The sequence below is a fragment of the Giraffa tippelskirchi genome, chromosome 13 (genome assembly GCF_054371585.1).
Source record: "Giraffa tippelskirchi isolate mGirTip1 chromosome 13, T2T-mGirTip1v1.2.pri, whole genome shotgun sequence".
NCBI lineage: Eukaryota > Metazoa > Chordata > Mammalia > Artiodactyla > Giraffidae > Giraffa > Giraffa tippelskirchi.
In genome coordinates this window covers 85,300,145-85,318,282 of record NC_137287.1, presented here as the reverse complement: position 1 = coordinate 85,318,282, position 18,138 = coordinate 85,300,145, and the positions used below count along the sequence as shown (strand labels likewise).

Genomic DNA, 18,138 nt, shown 5'->3' with positions numbered 1-18,138 from the left:
GGGGGTTCTCTAAAGTGTTTAATAGACAGCTAGGGGGCTTTTGTAAAATGCCAAAAATGCTCAGGCCCACCCTCCGAGATTCAGGAGTAGTTCAACCAGGATGTGCACCTGGTGATTTTCGAAGAGTCCCAAGGGTGTCCTCTGTGTGTGCGGGCTGAGTCCCGCTCTGGTACACCTGTGTACACACCTGTGCCTGGGGCAGGTGCTCAGCCCTGGATCTCAGTCTCTGCAGTGCCTTCTGCTGGCCTTGCAGCTTTAACCCTCCTTCTCCTGTGCCCCCCTCTCCCCAATATCTCCCAAACACATCTGGCAAGGGGAAAAGAAGCAACATTTGTATGAACCTTTTATTCATCAGAATTTCCAGAACCAGAGTCTCTACTGGGCAAATAGAAAAATAGAGAATTTTACTACTTCAAAAGGGCAGCTGTGACAAACAAGTGTATGCCCAGACAGGGGCCCCTCAGACTTGAGCAAGCCCAGGGTTCAAGCTGGGGGTGTCCTGCCACCCCGCTAGCAGGCCCAGTCCTGGAACCGGAAGCAGTCGCTGGCGATCTTCCACACCGTGTTGCTGGGTGAGGCCTGGGCCGTCAGGATGAAGTTCTGGTTGAAGTCTCGCTGTTTGTTGCCCTCAAACTTCACTGTCCCACAGATCACCACGAGGACTGTGGTCTGGCTTGGGGTGGCTTCGTCGTGGACAGGCTGGCAGTCTACCACATTGATCTGGAACTCGCTGGAAGGCAGCATCTCAAAAAACTCACTCAGGGACTCTTGCCCGGAGACGGCGTTGCCATTCCACACCAGGGTGGCCGTGCCCATGTACAGGCGGGACAGGAGCCGCCGCCGCTTGTCCATGGTGCTGTAGTACACGTTCACGAACTCCTCAGCCGCGCGGCAAGCCTGGTCCACATAGGTCTTGAAGTCCACGGACGCCATCACGGGCCTCGCCAAGGGAGGCTTGGCCGAGGTGCCTCCTGTACCTGAGGGGGCCGGAAGGTGGAGGAGACCCTGTGTGAATGCTGACGACCATCATGCCCCACAAAGCACCAGTCCTCCCACTGTAGAGAGGCGAAATTCTGGGCGCACCCTGCTGCCGACGCCTGGTCCAGCTGGGCCCCCAGTTTGCTCATTTGAGACAGAAACATCCTTACCTGTGCATGACCACAGTGAAGGATGAAAGGAAGCAGGGGACACCATGTACTCAGTTAAAAAGACTGAGACCCACACGGTCAGCAATGACAGCCATTACTATGAATTTTAACAATCTTATTTTATAAGCTGTAGTACAAATGACTGTGGAAGCCTGCTTTTTCCTGGAAGCGTGAAACAGCTGTGACTGCCCTCGTGTGTCTGGTGCAAGACACCACACTCTAGAGAAGGGAACAGTGGCTCAAGGAAGGCTGATCCATCTAACGTGAGCTCACCTACTGGGCCTGGGAGGGTGAACAGAAGGCAGGTTTCCTAAGAGGGCAAGAGAACAAATGTCGTGAGGACAGGACAGGACCAACAATGGTGGCCACAGTTCTCACTATGGGCTCTATCTAAGGAGCAAGGCTGGAGCTGAATGGAATGAGCAAGGACTCAAGAGCTCCAGGGAGCACAGGGGAGTCCCATGAGCCAAGAAAGGACAGGCCAGACGGAAGAAATTCTATGGGGTGAGGGGGTGGTGACAGCAAGGAAGAATTTCAGCTGTAGCCAAAATGAAACATTTCCTTAAAAAATAAAGGTCCAAAAGCATAAGGAAAATTTATTTGGTTTTTTTTTAGGGTATACAATAACTATTGTAGTTGTATTCTTTTTTGCCAGATTAAAATATTTCACTACACAAAAACCCAACAGAGGACAACATTACTAAAATATTGGATGCATTTAGATTTACAAACTTAAATGCTGAGTATTTTTTTCATTTCAACGTTGTGCATGCATGCGCAGCACTGTTCCTTCGACTCTTTGCGACCCCGTGGACTGTAGTCCTCCAGGCTCCTCTGTCCATGGGATTCTCCAGGCAAGAATACTGGAGTGGGTTGCCATTTCCTTCTCCAGGGGATCGTCCTGACCCAGGGATCGAACCGCATCTCTTATCTCCTGCACTGCAGGCGGATTCTTTACGGGGATGAGCCACCATGCAAAGCCTAACTTAAAAAAAAAAAAAAATCAGCTTATGAAAAAGATAAAAGATCCCAGGCAAGGTTAGGAGGGAGTCGGGGAGAGGAAGGTGAAGGAGGCCAGAGCCTCCAGGAGAGAACTGGCCAGACGGAGGAGGGGGTAGGCGGGGAGAGCTCCGGACTTGAAAAGAGCGCTGAGGGCCAGGCGCCGACGCGGGTCCTGACAACCCCTCGGGGCGAGGGCGGGCGGGGGCCGGGACTCAAGTCCAGCCTCGCAAATACTCGCTCTAAACTCTATCTCCCAGCGCTTTATACACCCCGTCCTTCAATGGTCACCTCGAACTGATGAGGCGTTACGGTAACAACTTCGCAACGAGGAAAGAAAACCCAGGTGTGGACGGTGGACACGCCCCTGATCTGTTCTCTACTAGAACACGCTGCCTGCCGGGACGGCGTGGTCGTCTCACCGGCTCCTGCCTCTCTGGGGTCCAGTCTGGGGGCGCAGGATTCCAGGATGGCCAGTTTATAACCTCCCCCTCCGGGCCCGTCTCTCTCGCTGGACACTACCCTCGCCCCCAGCCGAGACCCCATCAGCCAGCGTCCACGCCGATCACCGTCATCTCGGGCCTCCGCAGTTCAACCAGCTACCCGCCCGGGCGTCCTCAGGGAGCGGTCGTTTCTACGGGGCTGCGACCGCCCCAGACTCGCGGCGAGACCAGGCGGCATCTCCGCCACGCGGGGGCCACGGACGCGAGGGGCACCTTCTACGTACGCAGGGGTCATCTAACCTGCGCGGGGGTCATCTACCAGACTAGGGAGCGCCGACCTGCGCAGGGGCACCTACCTGCGCGGGAGTGACCGCCCTGAGCAGTGCGGGAGATGACCAGGTCAGCAGCGCGGGGCCTCAGTGGGCCGGACAGGCGCGGGGAAATCACCACACGGGTCGGCGTGGGCGTCTCCGCTCAAGCGACTACGCGGAGCCCCCAGTGACCGCAGGCCGGGCCCGCCGAGGCTCCGCGGTCCTCTGCCGCCTGCCCAAGGGGGCCCGGGAAGAGCCGCCGCCGACGCACCCTTCCCTCCGGGACCCGCCGGGTCCAGCCAGCGCCTCTGTGGGTTCCCGCGCGTGGCCAGCCAGCAACGCGCAGACTCGAGCGCCCGGCCCCGCCTCCGCCCTGTGAGGGACAGCCATGCCAGCCAGTGGGGCGGCCGACCGTAAGGCTAGCCCCGCCTAAGTGTGGCAGAGGAAGGGCAGCTTCCGGGAGAGGCACGTTCCCAGAAGACAGCGCGCTCGAGTCTTCATTGGTCTATAGACGCCGGCCCAAGGTTAGGTGCGGTCTCTGATTGGACGAAGCCTCGCAGGTACTTGGCTCCGGGGGCGGGGCCGTCTCGCGGCTGCGCGGAAGCCTTCAGGCAGGAGTTAACTGACACTGCCGCCTGTTCTGGGTGTGTTCACCTTGGCCACGCCAGGGCGCTTCTTTGCCTGCTTTCCTAAGGGAACGCTTACTCTCAGAGTTCAGGACCAGTTTAGAAAGTGGATGGGCAAAAACTATTACAATATTGTAAAGTAATTAGCCCCCAACTAAAATAAATAAATTTATAAAAAAAAAAACCTGTTTTTAAATGAATTCCATTGTTATCATGAGTTGAGTAAACATTTGAAAAAAAAAAAAAAAGAAAGTGGATGGGCTCTTCAATATAGGCTACCCGCCCCATGAAAAGTGTGGTTTCTAAACAAATAAGTTGCAGGTTGAGTAGAACATTTGAATTGAACTAGCGTCTTTGGAACCGTATTCACAAGACAATGTCTTCACAAAGCCCGATCCAGTGAAATTGGAATTTAATCTACAAAACTTCGACTCCCAGCATCAGTAACATGAAAACGAGAGTTGACCTCCTGCGTGCCCACTGGGTTGGATGTCGCTTTTAAGTTTCCGTATGTTTCCCATGTAAACCCGTTTCATTTCATTCTCATAACTTAAGGGAGGCATCATTCTTCCCGATTTCATAGATTAGGAGGTCGAGAGACAGAAATTAAGTGACAGCCTGGAGTCGCAGAGCCTCTTCAGTCCTAGAAACACTGGTTGGGAGGATATTTATCCAGCACTAGGTTCTGAAGAAAACAAGAGTTGAACCCTGAGAGGCAGCCCAGCCAGTAGCAGGAAGATGGGAGGTCGGGAACTTTCAGATTAGTCTCTATCATCTAAACTGTGCCTGGTCCACAGCAAGGGCTTGGTAAATTCTGTTTGAATGAGCAGACAGGGTTCAAATCATTGCTCCACAACAGTCTAGTAGGCTTGCAAGCAAGCCTGTTTTATACTCTCTGGTGCTCCTTGAGTTTAGAAAGTTAGACACAGCACTGGTTTTAAGGCAGCAATTCTGAGGTGGTAGGCTGCCTGATTAGGGCTGCTGAATCTAGAGAAGGAGTGCCAGGGGATTTTGGAAAAGATGCTATTTCTCTTTTTTCCTTCTGGACATGTGATGTGTGGTGGTGCTGCTTCTTGCTATGCTGAGGGGGGGCACCCTTGCACCATGAGGCAGACAGGAAAGAGAGGGAGAAAGCAGACTTTGATGACTGTGTTGGGAACCAAATCAACCCTGAAGTTTAGACTTCCTAGTTTCAAGAGTCAGTAAATTCCCTTTATTATCAGTACTATTAAAAATTGGGCATAAACAAACACAGTGTTAGTTGTTCAGTCGTGTCTTACTCTTTGCAACCCCATGGACTGTAGTCCACCAGGCTCCTCTGTCCATGGAATTCTTTAGGCAAGAATACTGGAGTGGGTGGGCATTCCCTTCTCCAGGTGATTTTCCCAACCCAGGGATTGAATCTGGGTCTCCTGCATTACAGGTGAATTCTTTAGCAACTAAGCTATCAGGGAGGCCTATAAACAAACCTGCTGCTGCTGCTGCTAAGTCGCTTCAGTCGTGTCCGACTCTGTGCAACCCCATAGACGGCAGCCCACCAGGCTCCTCCGTCCCTGGGATTCTCCAGGCAAGAGTACTGGAGTGGGGTGCCATTGCCTTCTCCAATAAACAAACCTACTTGTAAGTTAATTAGTGTGGCTTCCTGCACTAGCAGAATGATTGTGCAAGTGAGTTAACCTTCTTGAGGTTCAGTGCCTCACGTGTAGAAGAGGGACAGTAATGCCCTCATTTCCTTGGGTCAGGAGTGACTGGAAGAGGGTGTGGTCAGTGCTTAGCCCAGGGCCAGGCACAAAGCAAGCATCCAGGAATCGTTGGTGTGCTTTGACATTTTGCATTGACAACAACTTCCTTATTTGCCAATGATCCTTCCAACAACTGGCTTTTAAATTGGAACAAGTGTACCGACAAATTGGTGGGATTTGTCACCAAACCACATGGGCACCTTCTGGAAGATGAGCCTGGCTTGAGCAGTCGTGGAGCCAGCGGCCTATTTGCCTCATGGAGTCTGTCCAGGGAGGAAGGACACAGCTGGTCAGACATGCCAAGCCGCTGGCAGCTCTGAAGACAGGCTGGTATCCTTGGGTCTGTAAACCCGGGACTGAGCTTCTCCCGTTATTGACATAGTTCTCTGCTGCAAAATCTGATGGCGTTTGTTTGCTTGGTATGTCTGCGTGACTTGGAGCTGATCTCCTGGTGGTCCACGGCGATGGCTGGGCAGTTGTGCCTGCAAAACAGGACGACCAGCACCATCATGTGCTGTTCTCTCTCCCCTACCACCACCTCCCACCGGCCTCACCCACCCCCACCTCTAGAACTATTGAAAATTGAGCATAAACAAACATAATGTTAGTTGTTCAGTCATGTCTTATTCTTTGCAACCCCATGGACTGTAGCCCACCAGGCTCCTCTGTCCATGGAATTCTTCAAGCAAGAATACTGGAGTGGGTAGCTATCCCCCTCTCCCACCACCACCCCCACCACTGGAGGAATCATCTGAACTGCTGCTGGACCCGAGTGAGCTGGGACTGCATTTCTGGAAGGTCACTCGGGACCTGTCTTTTCTGGGGGTCCTAGGAAGGCAGGGATAATGGAAGTCCATTGGTTTAGGAGCTGAGCTGTGGCCAGGAGCCCAGAGGGGAGGTGTGAGCAAGAGAGAGGTAGGGACGGAGAAGGGGAGCAGGAGTGAAGTGTGTGTGCATACATCTACACATTCACCTACACACACACCCCCCCCCAGGAAGGAAGCAGCAGAACTACGGAGGAAGCCGTCCTGGGAGTGGGCTGCCTTAGAAATGGACCCTTGAGTCCTGGTCAGGCTGCTGGGGCTGGTGTGGCTCAGGGCAGACATGTGCCTTCCTGCTAAGCTCTGCCCTGATAGGTGGCGGACTCCTGAGCAAATAAACGGCTGGTCCCCTATGATGCACCGAGGGTTGTGAGGTCTACTGTGCAGTACTCTTGGAGGCCCACTGAAGCTCCGTTCTGAGGCCGGAGGAAAGCCTCCAGGATAGGACCTCACAACTGTATGACCTGGGTGGGCCACTTGCCACTAAAGGGACCCTGAAGACAGGGCCTCTCCAGGCCTTCCGCAGTGACACCACCTCAAGGAGCTGCCCGCAGTCCGAATTGGCTCCCTCCTCATCTCTGAAATCGCACCCAGGTGGAAGTTTGTTCATCTACAGCCCGAACCTGTGTCCTAGGGACTAAAGCACCCCGTGAGACCAGCATGGGCTCCAAGGGAGCAGGAGAGGTGGGGGCCATGGTGGCATGGATGGGGCCAGGGGTCTGGAGCTGCGACCAGGACCAGGGGTGATGGTGGATGATGTGATCCGAAGGGTCTGTATTGCCAGGAGAGAAAGTGTCATTAAGGGGGACCAGACATGGCCCCTTGAGCACAGCTCCCTCCAGCAGCACCGCCCATGTTTGTCCCATAATCTTCCCACCCTCTTCGGTGTCTCCCACTGGGCCACAGGATCATAGCCAGGCTGGCCTGAGCTTCCTTTTTCTTATGGATGACATTGTACAGGAGGCAGGGATCAAGACCATCCCCAAGGAAAAGAAATGCAAAAGGGCAAAATGGTTGTCTGAGGAGGCTTTACAAATAGCTGTGAATAGAAGAGAAGTGAAAGGCAAAGAAGAAAAGGAAAGATATACCCATTTGAATGCAGAGTTCCAAAGAAGAGCAAGGAGAGCTAAGAAAGCCTTCCTCAGCGATCAATGCAAAGAAATAGAGGAAAACAATAGAATGGGAAAGTCTAGAGCTCTCTTCAAGAAAATTAGAGATACCAAGGGAACATTTCGTGCAAAGATGGGCACAAGAAAGGACAGAAATTGTATGGACCTAACAGAAGCAGCAGATATTAAGAAAAGGTGGCAAGAATACACAGAACTATACAAAAATTATCTTCACAACTCAGATAATCACAATGGTGTGATCACTCACCTAGAGCCAGACATCCTGTAATGTGAAGTCAAGTGGGCCTTAGGAAGCATCACTATGAACAAATCTAGTGGAGGTGATGAAATTACAGTTGAGCTATTTCAAATCCTAAAAGACAATGCTCTGAAAGTGCTGCACTGAATATGCCAGCAAATTTGGAAAACTCAGCAGTTGTCACAGGACTGGAAAAGGTGTGTTTTCATTCCAATCCCAAAGAAAGGCAATGCCAAAGAATGCTCAAACTACCACACAATCGCACTCATCTCACAAGCTAGTAAAGTAATGCTCAAAATTCTCCAAGCCAGGCTTCAACAGTACATGAACTGTGAACTTCCAGATGTTCAAGCTGGATTTAGAAAAGGCAAAGGAACCAGAGATCAAATTGCCAACATCTGTTGGATCATTGAAAAAGACAAGAGAGTTCCAGAAAAACATCTACTTCTGCTTTATTGACTATACCAAAGCCTTTGGCTGTGTAGACTGCAACAAGCTCTGGAAAATTCTTAAAGAGATAGGAATACCAGACCACCTGACCTACCTTCTGAGAAATCTGTATGCTGGTCAGGAAGCAACAGTTAGAACTGGACATGGAACAACAGACTGGTTCCAAAGAGGGAAAGGAGTATGTCAAGGCTGTATACTGTCACCCTGCTTATTTAACTTATATGCAGAGTACATCATGAGAAACGCTGGACTGGATGAAGCACAAGCTGGAATCAAGATTGCCAGGAGAAATATCAATAACTTCAGATATGCAGATGACACCACCCTTATGGCAGAAAGGGAAGAAGAACTAAAGAGCCTCTTGATGAAAGTGAAAGAGGAGAGTGAAAAAGTTAGCTTAAAGCTGAACATTCAGAAAACTAAGATCATGGCATTTGGTCCCATCACTTCACGGGAAATAGATGGGGAAACAGTGGAAACAGTGACAGACTTTATTTTGGGGGGCTCCAAAATCACTGCAGATAGTGACTGCAGCCATGAAATTAAAAGACATTTACTCCTTGGAAGGAAGGTTATGACCAACCTAGATGGCATATTAAAAAGCAGAGACATTACTTTGCCAACGAGAGTCCATCTAGTCAAGTGAAAGTGAAAGTCGCTCAGTCATGTCCAACTCTTTGCAACCCCATGGGCTATACAGACCATGGAATTCTCCAGGCCAGAATACTGGAATGGGTAGCCTTTCCCTTCTCCAGGGGATCTTCCCAACCCGGGGATCGAACACAGCTCTCTCTCATTGCAGGCGGATTCTTTACCAACTGAGCTATGAAGGAAGCCCCCGTCTAGTCAAAGCTATGGTTTTTCCAGTAGTCATGTATGGATGTGCGAGTTGGACTGTAAAGAAAGCTGAGCACCAAAGAATTGATGCTTTTGAATTGTGGTGCTGGAGAAGACTCTTGAGAGTTTCTTCAATTGCAAGGAGATCAAACCAGTCCATCCTAAAGGAAATCAGTCCTGAATATTTATTGGAAGGACTGATGCTGAAGCTGAAGCTCCAATCCTTTGGCCACCTGATGTGAAAAACTGACTCATTCATTAGAAAAGACTCTGATGCTGGCAAAGATTGGAGGCAGGAGGAGAAGGGGACAACAGAGAAGGAGATGGTTGGATGGCATCACCGACTCAATGGACATGAGTTTGAGTAAACTCTGGGACTTGGTGATGGACAGGGAGGCCTGGCATGCTTCAGTCCATGGGGTCGCAAAGAGTCAGACACGACTGAGCAACTGAACTGAACTGAACTGACGGGGCCGTAGTATGTGCCCGCTCCAGTCAGAACTCTCAGGACTATGTGATTCCTCTGCATCTTAGCAGCTTTCCTCAGCGTGTACGAAGTGCTGGTCCATGGCTAGTGTCCTGATCTGGATCATCCAGAAAGTGGATACAGAGCAGGGATGCACTGCAGGTGGTAGGTGTGGGAGGTGGGGGAGCAGAGGGGAGGGAGAGTTGAGACAGGGCAGGTATGATACCAAGATTTAAATAAAAGGTACAGATTTCATCTTATTCCTGTTCCTGGCACAGAGCTCATAAATCCCTTGGAATTTCCTGTAATAAAGTTGTCTTTTGTTATGTTGATAAGCTGACTTTGGGGACCACACCTAAGGGTGGAGCTGATTTCCAGAAGAACCAACCTGGTGATGAGAGGATTAGAGGGTAGAACTTTCAGCCCCAGGTCTGGACCTCTGAGGAGGGGAGAAGCTTGGAGGTTGAGTTCAATCACCAATGACCAAAGATTGAACCAATCATGCCTATGTACATAACAGACTGGTTCCAAATAAGAAAAGGAGTACGTCAAGGTTGTATATTGTCACCCTGCTTATTTAACTTATATGCAGAGTACATCATGCGAAATGCTGGACTGGATGCCTTGCTGGAATCAAGATTGCTGGGAGAGATATCAATAACCTCAGATATGCAGATGACACCACCCTTATGGCAGAAAGTGAAGCACTAAAGAGCCTCTTGATGAAAGTGAAAGTGAAAAAGTTGGTTTCAAGCTCAACATTCAGAAAACTTTGATTGATGCTGAAGCTGAAGCGTCAATCCTTTGGCCACCTGATGTGAAGAACTGACTCATTAGAAAAGACCCTGATGCTGGGAAAGATTGAAGGCAGGAGGAGAAGGGGATGACAGAGGATGAGATGGTTAGATGGCATCACCGACTCGATGGACATGAGTTTGAGTAAACTCCGGGACTTGGTGATGGACAGGGAAGCCTGGCGTGCTGCAGTCCATGGGGTTGCAAAGAGTCGGATACGACTGAGCGACTGAACTGTACTGAACTGAAGAAACCAAAAGAATGGGGTCCTGAGAGCTTCTGGGTTGATGAACACCCAGAAGGAGGAGGCTGGTGAGCTTGGAGGGGGCAGGGAAGCTCCGCCCTTTCTCCACACTCTGCCCTGAACATCTCTTCCAGCTGACTTCCTGAGTTACATTCTTTCATAATGCATTGTCCCCTCTCTGGCCTCTGCAATGCATTATGAAAGAATGTAACTCAGGAAGTGGGGACAGTTACATTCTTTCATAAAGCAGTGGTCTAGTAAGGACTGATTTCTGTGAGTCACTCCAGTAAGTCAGCCTGAGGGTGCAGGGGAGGGGGGCCGTAGGAACCTCTGATCTACAACCAGTTGATCAGAAGCTCAGGTGACCACCTGGACTTGTGTCTGGCATCTGGGAAATTTTGCCTGACTGAGCCCTTAGCCTGGGAGACCTGACACCATCTCCTGGTAGAAAGAATTGTGTAGAGTTGGTGGACAACAGTTGTGAAGACTCCCACTCCAGTGAACCTCAAGGATGATGATGTTGACTTTTCTGACCCTTGTGACTGCAATCAACTAAAGCTTGGGTTCTGTCGACCTTTGCCCTAATGCTGTGCTGAATTCTCCTTCCTAAGCCCCTTCACGAACACACATGTACCCAGTCTTACTGCCGGGGAAACACTCTTTTGGGGAAGATCCCCAGTGTTGTCTTCATTTTCTGCAAGTAATACATCCCTTCTTCTCCCACTCTTTGGTTTGGCTGTGTCTTTTGGCCTGACACTCACCAAGAGGAGGACCCAGTTTTTCAGATAACAGTCCCACCTTGGAGGCCAGAGAGGGGACAGAGCTGGGGTATCTGCATCCAATTTCTGAGGATCCTGGGCTGCAGAAGGGTGTCATTTCCTGGCACCAAGGCCTGGAAAAGTCCTTGGGCACTTGGAAGTTAGTTGGAGCCTCTGACATGGGGGGGGGGGCTGGCTATGGTGGGGACAGTGGAGTTGAGGAGGCAGGCATTATAAGAGGGTGGTGACCCTCACACTCAATGTCCTTCACAGGCTACCCCTTGGTGGTGGGCCTGTGAGGTGACTGGTGCCAGTGTTACCACTCCTAGATGCCCAGCTGGGTAGGCTGGCTGTGTCCTTCCTTAAGCCACAGCTGCTCCGAGCTGACCACCCCGGGAAGAGCGGAGTGCTTCCTGGTCCCCGCCCTCAGTGAGCTGACCATCCGCATGAGGTCCTCAGGGAGAGGTGGCCTGGTAAAACTGCCTGTCCCCGGGGCCCCACTTCACTTCCTCTAAGGTGTTTCTATACAGCATCTGATCACCTGTGGAGGGACTCTTCCGGTCCAAGAATCAGCAAGGACCAGAATCAGCAGAGATGCGTGTCTGAAGCGGCAGCGACCCACCGAGAGATGACAAGGTGTCCAGGGAAGACGGGACTTGAAATGCCTCAGCCAATGTGGGGAAACTGAATAAGGAACCAGAGCCTCTGAACCTTCCTTCTCCCTGACAGCTCGGGGAGCTTGGTGGAGCTAACGATGAGGGCTTCCATGCTGTCCTTTCTGGATATGGGTCCTTTGGCCACAGACTCCAGCCTCATCCAGGGTACAGCAGGACACCCGGGGGTCAACACCCCAGAGCTGCCCTCAACTATGACAGACAGGGGCTGGAGGACCAATGGCCCATCTCCTGGGCCCTGGGAGGGACATCTCTGAGGCTGCCTGCACCATCTCCAGCACCCCCAGTGCTGGCCTGCTCACAACACCCCTTGTGCTGACTCCTCCCCACGACCAGCATGTGTGTCCTGGGGTCACCTCCCCAGGGCTCCGCTCGCACTGGAATGATTGTCGGGGTTGCTGCTGGGGGAACCCAGCCCTAGCAGTGAGTGAGAAGACAGGACTGCCTCAACATGAAACATCCTGGGGAGTCTGCAGGGGGTCCTCCTGACCCTTGCAGGGTCAGTACCTTGGCGTCCAGGTGTGTTGTGGCAGTAGCAATAGACAGCGATAAACCCAAACCCACCTAACAGAGCATGGGCATCAGGACCCTCTGGAGGGCTTCGTAACTCACAGATGCTGGAGCCTTGGCCTCGTTTTCTGCTTAGGAGGATGGATGAGGCCTGGGTTTACGTTAGTAACTAAGTCCCAGGGCTTGCTGGAGCAGTGAATGCTGGTCTGGGACCACGCAGACAACTGCCTTCCTCACCAGAGGACATTCTGGGGGATGGGTCTCCGAGGGGCTGCAGGGTGAAGGCTGGGGGAGAAGTCCCCAGAAGTGGAGGCCTACTAGATTCTGCTGATGGCAATGACTCCCCCAGCCCATACCCAGGATTCTTGTGTCTCTTATGATCTTAGCACCCTGAATCGGGCATTACATTCCACCCCACCTCCCCGCCCCCCGGCAGTTAGTTCAGACCTGACAGCACTCCTGATTTCCATACCTCACAGATGGACTTTCTAGCCCTTAAATTCTGAGCTGCTATTCAAGCAACGGCCACACGAGTGTGGTCCAGACTTTGGAAAGAGCCTCTGCCCGCCTGTCTGCTCAGCTCTGTGGCTTCAGGCCTGTGATGACAAAGCAGCTCTTTTTGGTCTACAGCAAACCCGGGAAAATGTGGCGAAGTCCAAGAATATCTCTTGTGCCTCGGCAGTGGGTCACTGAGGTGCTTTGGATTTTTCTTTACTGGAAGGAAGTGTTGAAAGCCTTTGGGAAAGCAGATGCCCTGTGCCCTCCTGCAGCAGCAGAGCCGTCCTGGAAGTTGAGATCAAGGAAATAGCCCAGCGTCACGTCTGCTGCCTCCCAGAAAAAGAGGAAAAGGTGTCCCCAGAGAAGAGGGCTTGATGGTGACGGCGGTAGACACACTGGACCACAGATGATCCTTGCTGGCACAACCCCCGCCAACAGCCCAAGATCTTCCCAAAGCTCTGATTCTCTCAGTTGTTCTTCCAGCCAGTGCTCATTGCTTAGGATGAACTTTGTGATTTGGAAGTCAGGTCAGATGATGCTTTACCTCAAAAAACTGTGTATAAGGATTGCAGACTTATTATCACTCTCTGTTAGGATCATGTCTGGTGGAAGCTCCCAAATAGCAAAGATTTTTTTGGAGGGAGGGAAGGCAAATGGATGCTCAAAACCAAAAACTGTTTTTCAAGATTCTGGGTGAGAAGCTGTTTTTACTGTCTCAGAGAATAACTGCTTCCATCTATGTATGGCTTTATCCAAAAAGCCCCACAACACTTCTGTGAGAGGGGTTTTGTGAGTATTGCCGTTTTATAGAGGAGGAGACTCAGGCTGGGAGGGTGAGGTACTAGTCAGCTCGATTGCTGTAACAAAGTATTGGGTTGGCCAAAAGTTCATTGGGGTTTTCCATAACACTGTGCAGAAAAACCTGAATGAAACTTTTGACCAATCCAGAATAGTGGAGTGGGTCACCCTGCTTATTTTGTCACTTATATATGGAGTACATCATGTGAAATGCCAGGCTGGATGAAGCACAAGGTGGAATCAAGATTGCTGGGAGAAATATCAATAACCTCAGACATGCAGATGATACCACCCTAATGGCAGACAGCGAAGAAGAACTAAAAAGCTTCTTGCTGAAAGTGAAAGAGGAGAGTGAAAAAGTTGGCTTAAAACTCAACATTTAGAAAACTAAGATCATGGCATCCAGTCCCATCACTCCATGGCAAGTAGATGGGGAAACAATGAAAACAGTGACAGACTTTATTTTTGGGGGCTCCAAAATCACTGCAGATGGTGACTGCAGCCATGAAATTAAAAGACGCTTACTCCTTGGAAGAAAAGCTATGACCAACCTGGACAGCATATTAAAAAGCAGAGACATTACTTTGCCAACAAAGGTCCGTCTAGTCAAGGCTATGGTTTTTCCAGTAGTCATGTATGGATGTGAGAGTTGGACTCTAAAGAAAGCTGAGCACTGAAGAATTGATGCTTTTGAACTGTGGTGTTGGAGAAGACTCTTGAGAGTCCCTTGGACTACAAGGAGATCCAACCAGTCAGTCCTAAAGGAAATCAGTCCTGAATATTCACTGGAAGGACTGATACAGAAGCTGAAACTCCAATACTTTGGATGCGAAGAACTGACTCATTTGAAAAGATCCTGATGCTGGGAAAGATTGAAGGCAGGAGGAGAAGGGGATGACAGAGAATGAAATGGTTGGATGGCATCACTGACTCGATGGACATGAGTTTGTGCAAGCTTCAGGAGTTGGTAATGGACAAGGAAGCCTGGTGTGCTGCAGTCCATGGCGTTGCAAAGAGTAGGACACGACTGAGCTACTGAACTGAACTCCCAGAACTTGCTGTGCCCTAGTGTCATCTGTGTATCTGAGATTATTGATATTTCTCTTGGCAATCTTGATTCCAGCTTGTGCTTCATCCAGCCCGGCACTTTGCATGATGTACTCTGTATGTAAGTTAAATAAGCAGGGTGACAATATACAGCCTTGACGTACTCCTTTCCTGATATGGAACCAGTCTGTTGTTCCATGTCCAGTTCTAACTGTTGCTTCCTAATCTACATACAGATTTCTCAGGAGACAGGTCAGGTGGTCTGGTATTCTCATCTCTTGAAGAATTTTCCACAGTGTGTTGTGATTCACACAGTCAAAGGCTTTTGACTTTTTGAGGTCTTGGAACCTGAGGCCATTCGCAGAATACTTTCGGAAGGTCAGCTGAGAGGGTGGGGCCCAAGCCCCTGGCAAGATTAGGAGAGGAGGGTGCCTCCAACCTCTATATCTGATAAACACAGAGCCTTTTCCACAAGACAGCTCTGTGTTGAGAAGAGTGGAAAAGTGAAGGAGCCAGCAATACCCAGCCCCACTTCTGATTCTCTGTCTCTCCACTCCTCCCTCCCTCCCTCCTTCAGCTGTCGGGTCCACTTGCTGAGCTCTCTTGAAGGGTGAGTGGAGGAAAGTGGGCAGGTGCACAGGTCACACAGATGTGGCCTTGGTTCCCCCTCTGCATGGCACTCAACGCTGTTCCTGGGGCCTTTCTTCTGCCAGTGGCTGCCCATCCACAGTCAGCTTCCCAGCATGTGACCTGGCCATCACACAGGGCCCTGCATTTGGAAGGCCTCGAGCTTGCTTTCGTGCTTTGTGTTTTGGAATCCTAACAACTTCTGAGCAGGGGACCTCAGGTTTTCAGCCTGCCCTGGACCCAGCAGAGCCTGTAACCCCTCTTCCTGGGGCTTTGATTTTTTAACAGAGGAGGAAGGAGGGATTGGACTAGGCCCAGGGACCCTGAGAGAAGTGGGCATGACCTCTGAACTCAGCACAGTGGACAGGCTTGAGCAAGGCCAGAGGCCAAGATGCTCCTAAGACAAGGACTCATGTGGATCAAGGGCAAAGGCCCAGCTGCTTTGGGGACCAAGTGACTGAGTATGAGATAGGGTTGGAAAGAGGGGACCCTCACCGCACGAGAGCTCAGGGCCGCTCCAGCATCCAAATAGTGTGGGAGGCCGGGAGTAGGTTGTAGGGTGCTGGCAGAGTTCTTCCCGAGTGGCAGTGGTTTGTGAACAGTAGTTGGCAAAGAATAGCTACAGAGGGGACGAGGGGAGTAGTGGACAGACGCTGTGCACCAAGGCCTGTGGCCCAGGGGTGTGTGTGTGTGTGTGTGTGTGTGTGTGTGTGTGTGTGTGCGCGCGCGAGCGCACGTGCGCGTGGACAGATGTGCACCAAGGCCTGTGGGCCCGTGTGTGTGTGTGTGTGTGTTTGGGGGTATCTGAGCCCTTCTACTGGTACATGGCTATGCTGGTCCCCTGAGAGCTTTCTGAAGCCAGGTTAATGGGAGTCCAGGGCCGCTGGCTCATGGTTGTTGGCAGACTCAGAGACTCAGTGTTGAGATCACGAGGCAGGAGCCAAGCTCCGCAGGTGCTCAGGAAATAGGCGCTGCTGTCATGAAGGCTCTGAAAACCTGGCCGCAATCCTACAAAGCTGACATCAGAGGCCAGAGAGCCTGGATCCTCTGCGGCCGAATAGGGTGTGAAATGGGACAGGCCTGAGAGTCATTGGGAACAGCTGCTCCGTTTCTTTGAGGGAACTGGGGCCCAGAGCTGCGAGGTGTCATTCCAAGGGTCTCAGACCAAAAAATCCCCACCGCTTGGCCCTAAAGGGTGCACTTCCCCTCTCCATCCCCCTCTAAGATCAGACAGAGGAGGACACCTAAGTCACCTTCAGACTTGCCTGGCTGGTTTTCTCTTGTTACAAAATTCAGCTCGGGGACGATAGTGGGCAGGACAAGTGGGCAGGCCACTCTGGTTCATCCTCAGGTCTCGATTCAGGTGTCATTAACTGGGAAGGCTTCCCAGAGCCTCTCAGCGGCCAGGGGTCCTGAGAATAGCAAGCACGTGAAATAGCAGTTCTCAGCTTCCTGTCTGGTTCTTGAACTCTGGTAGCCTTCCACGAAATTTCCCTTTTGGCGTAAGTTGTTTGACTTCACATTCTGTTGCTTGCACACCAGACCCCTGACTGTTTCCGGTGGAAGGGACGGCCCGGGAGGAGGAGAGGGGGTGCACAGGGCAGGACGTGGGGACGTGCAGCAGTGGGCTTGGCTGGCGTGGGGCCTGGGGCTGGCAACTCGCAGAATGCTGTGTGCTTTGGGGAGCCTGCCGAGGAAGCAGGGCAAGGTCCCTGATCCCATAGGATGGTCAGGAGGTGGCAACTGGCGCTGTTTCTCACCTTTGTTGCCAGGTGGCTCAAGTTGAAGTTGTTGTTGGTGGGGGTAGGGGGTGGGGGCGGACTGTCCCTGTCAGACCTCTGGCTCTTCTGCAAGTTTGCTCAAGAGTCTTGAGCAATTTCCCCCGTGGACTGAGCCTGGAACCGGAGCATGAAAAGTCTCGCTCCAGAGAGCAGTCTGCAGAGGCAAAAGTTTTGGGTTCGCCAAGAACAGTGTGTTTGTGTGGGTCAGCCAGGGTCCACGAGTGCCTCAGGCGGTCCTGGTCTCCCCCTAAATGGCAGAGGACCATCGGACCTTCACCCCAAAGCCAGGCCAGGAAATCACGCTTTCTCCTAGACCTGTTCACTGAGCTGACAGTCTGGCTGGGCTGTGTCTTCTGGGCCAACAGGTTTGTAAGCACACTTCTGAGTGATGGAACCTCAGGCAATGCCACAGAAGGTGCCCCCGGGCCCTTCACTTCAGAGTTTGAAGGAGCCACTAACAGTCCCCTGAGACACGGGGCAAAGGTGTGGCCTTGTAGCTCCCCTCCCAGGTGTTGTCGCCCATCCCCTGGACACTTGGTGTCCTCTCTGGGGTCATCTGCCTTCCTACAAACCTTCAGCAGAGCCCCACACATCCTCTGCTCGACACGTGAGAGGTGGTTACTATGGGACCCCAGTGAATCTCAGCGAGTTGCCGTCTTGCATCCACACCCCTTCATGCCAAACATTTAGGGGTGACATATCATGATATCTGGGGGTTGCTTGTTTTAAAATTGAAGTGAGGATTAACAAGCTATTGATTTTTGCCATAAATCATGGAGTAGTTTTTTTTTTTCTGTGCTGGGTGTTTGTTGCTGTGTTCAGGCTCTTCGTTGTAGGGCACTGGTTTTCTCCAGCTGTGGAAAAACTAGGTGGGTTCTCTAGTTGCGCATGGGCTTAGTTCCCGAGCAGGAATTGAACCCATGTCCCCTGGCTTGGAAGGCAAGTTCTTAATCACTAGACTACTGGGGAAGTTCTTGGGGGTTGCTTTATATATTTAGCAATTATTTTTAAAAAAACTTCACTGCGTATTCTAGAGTTATCACTTATGATTGTGGAGGGAAGAATGGGGGAAGGGATAGTTAGGGAGTTTGGGATGGACATGTACACACTACTATATTTAAAATGGATAATCAACCAGGACCTGCTGTACTCCAAGAGTAAATAAACTTGCTCAACTTAGAGACATTGGAAGTAG

The 18,138-nt window shown here is 51.3% G+C and overlaps 1 protein-coding gene across 7 annotated transcripts; it reads right to left on the bottom strand.

The window, feature by feature from the left end:
- Nucleotides 1-330: 330 nt before the first annotated feature.
- NXT1 (nuclear transport factor 2 like export factor 1) lies at nucleotides 331-3,227 on the bottom strand. Of its 7 annotated transcripts, none has more exons than XM_081559180.1 (3): nucleotides 2,570-2,829; nucleotides 586-977; nucleotides 331-510 (listed from the first exon to the last, which is right to left on the bottom strand). In XM_081559180.1, exons 1-3 carry the CDS (start codon nucleotides 2,691-2,693, stop codon nucleotides 484-486), a joined length of 543 nt encoding a protein of 180 aa, XP_081415306.1. In that variant the 5' UTR covers nucleotides 2,694-2,829; the 3' UTR covers nucleotides 331-483. The 7 variants fall into 7 exon arrangements, with proteins under 7 accessions (XP_081415306.1, XP_081415305.1, XP_081415307.1 ...); XM_081559179.1 differs by having other exon boundaries at nucleotides 331-517; nucleotides 592-977; XM_081559181.1 differs by lacking the exon at nucleotides 2,570-2,829 and adding an exon at nucleotides 2,947-3,227 and having other exon boundaries at nucleotides 331-977.
- Between the last annotated feature and the right edge of the window lie 14,911 nt (nucleotides 3,228-18,138).

What these genes read in the sequence shown, in the direction of transcription:
- NXT1 (XM_081559178.1), bottom strand. Translation starts at nt 2,693, where the DNA reads ATGGGGTCTCGGCTGGGGGCGAGGGTAGTGTCCAGCGAGAGAGACGGG. An exon ending in CCCCAGAGAGGCAGGAGCCG is followed by an intron (nt 978 to 2,569) that starts GTGAGACGACCA and finishes CGGCCCCCTCAG; the next exon opens with GTACAGGAGGCACCTCGGCC.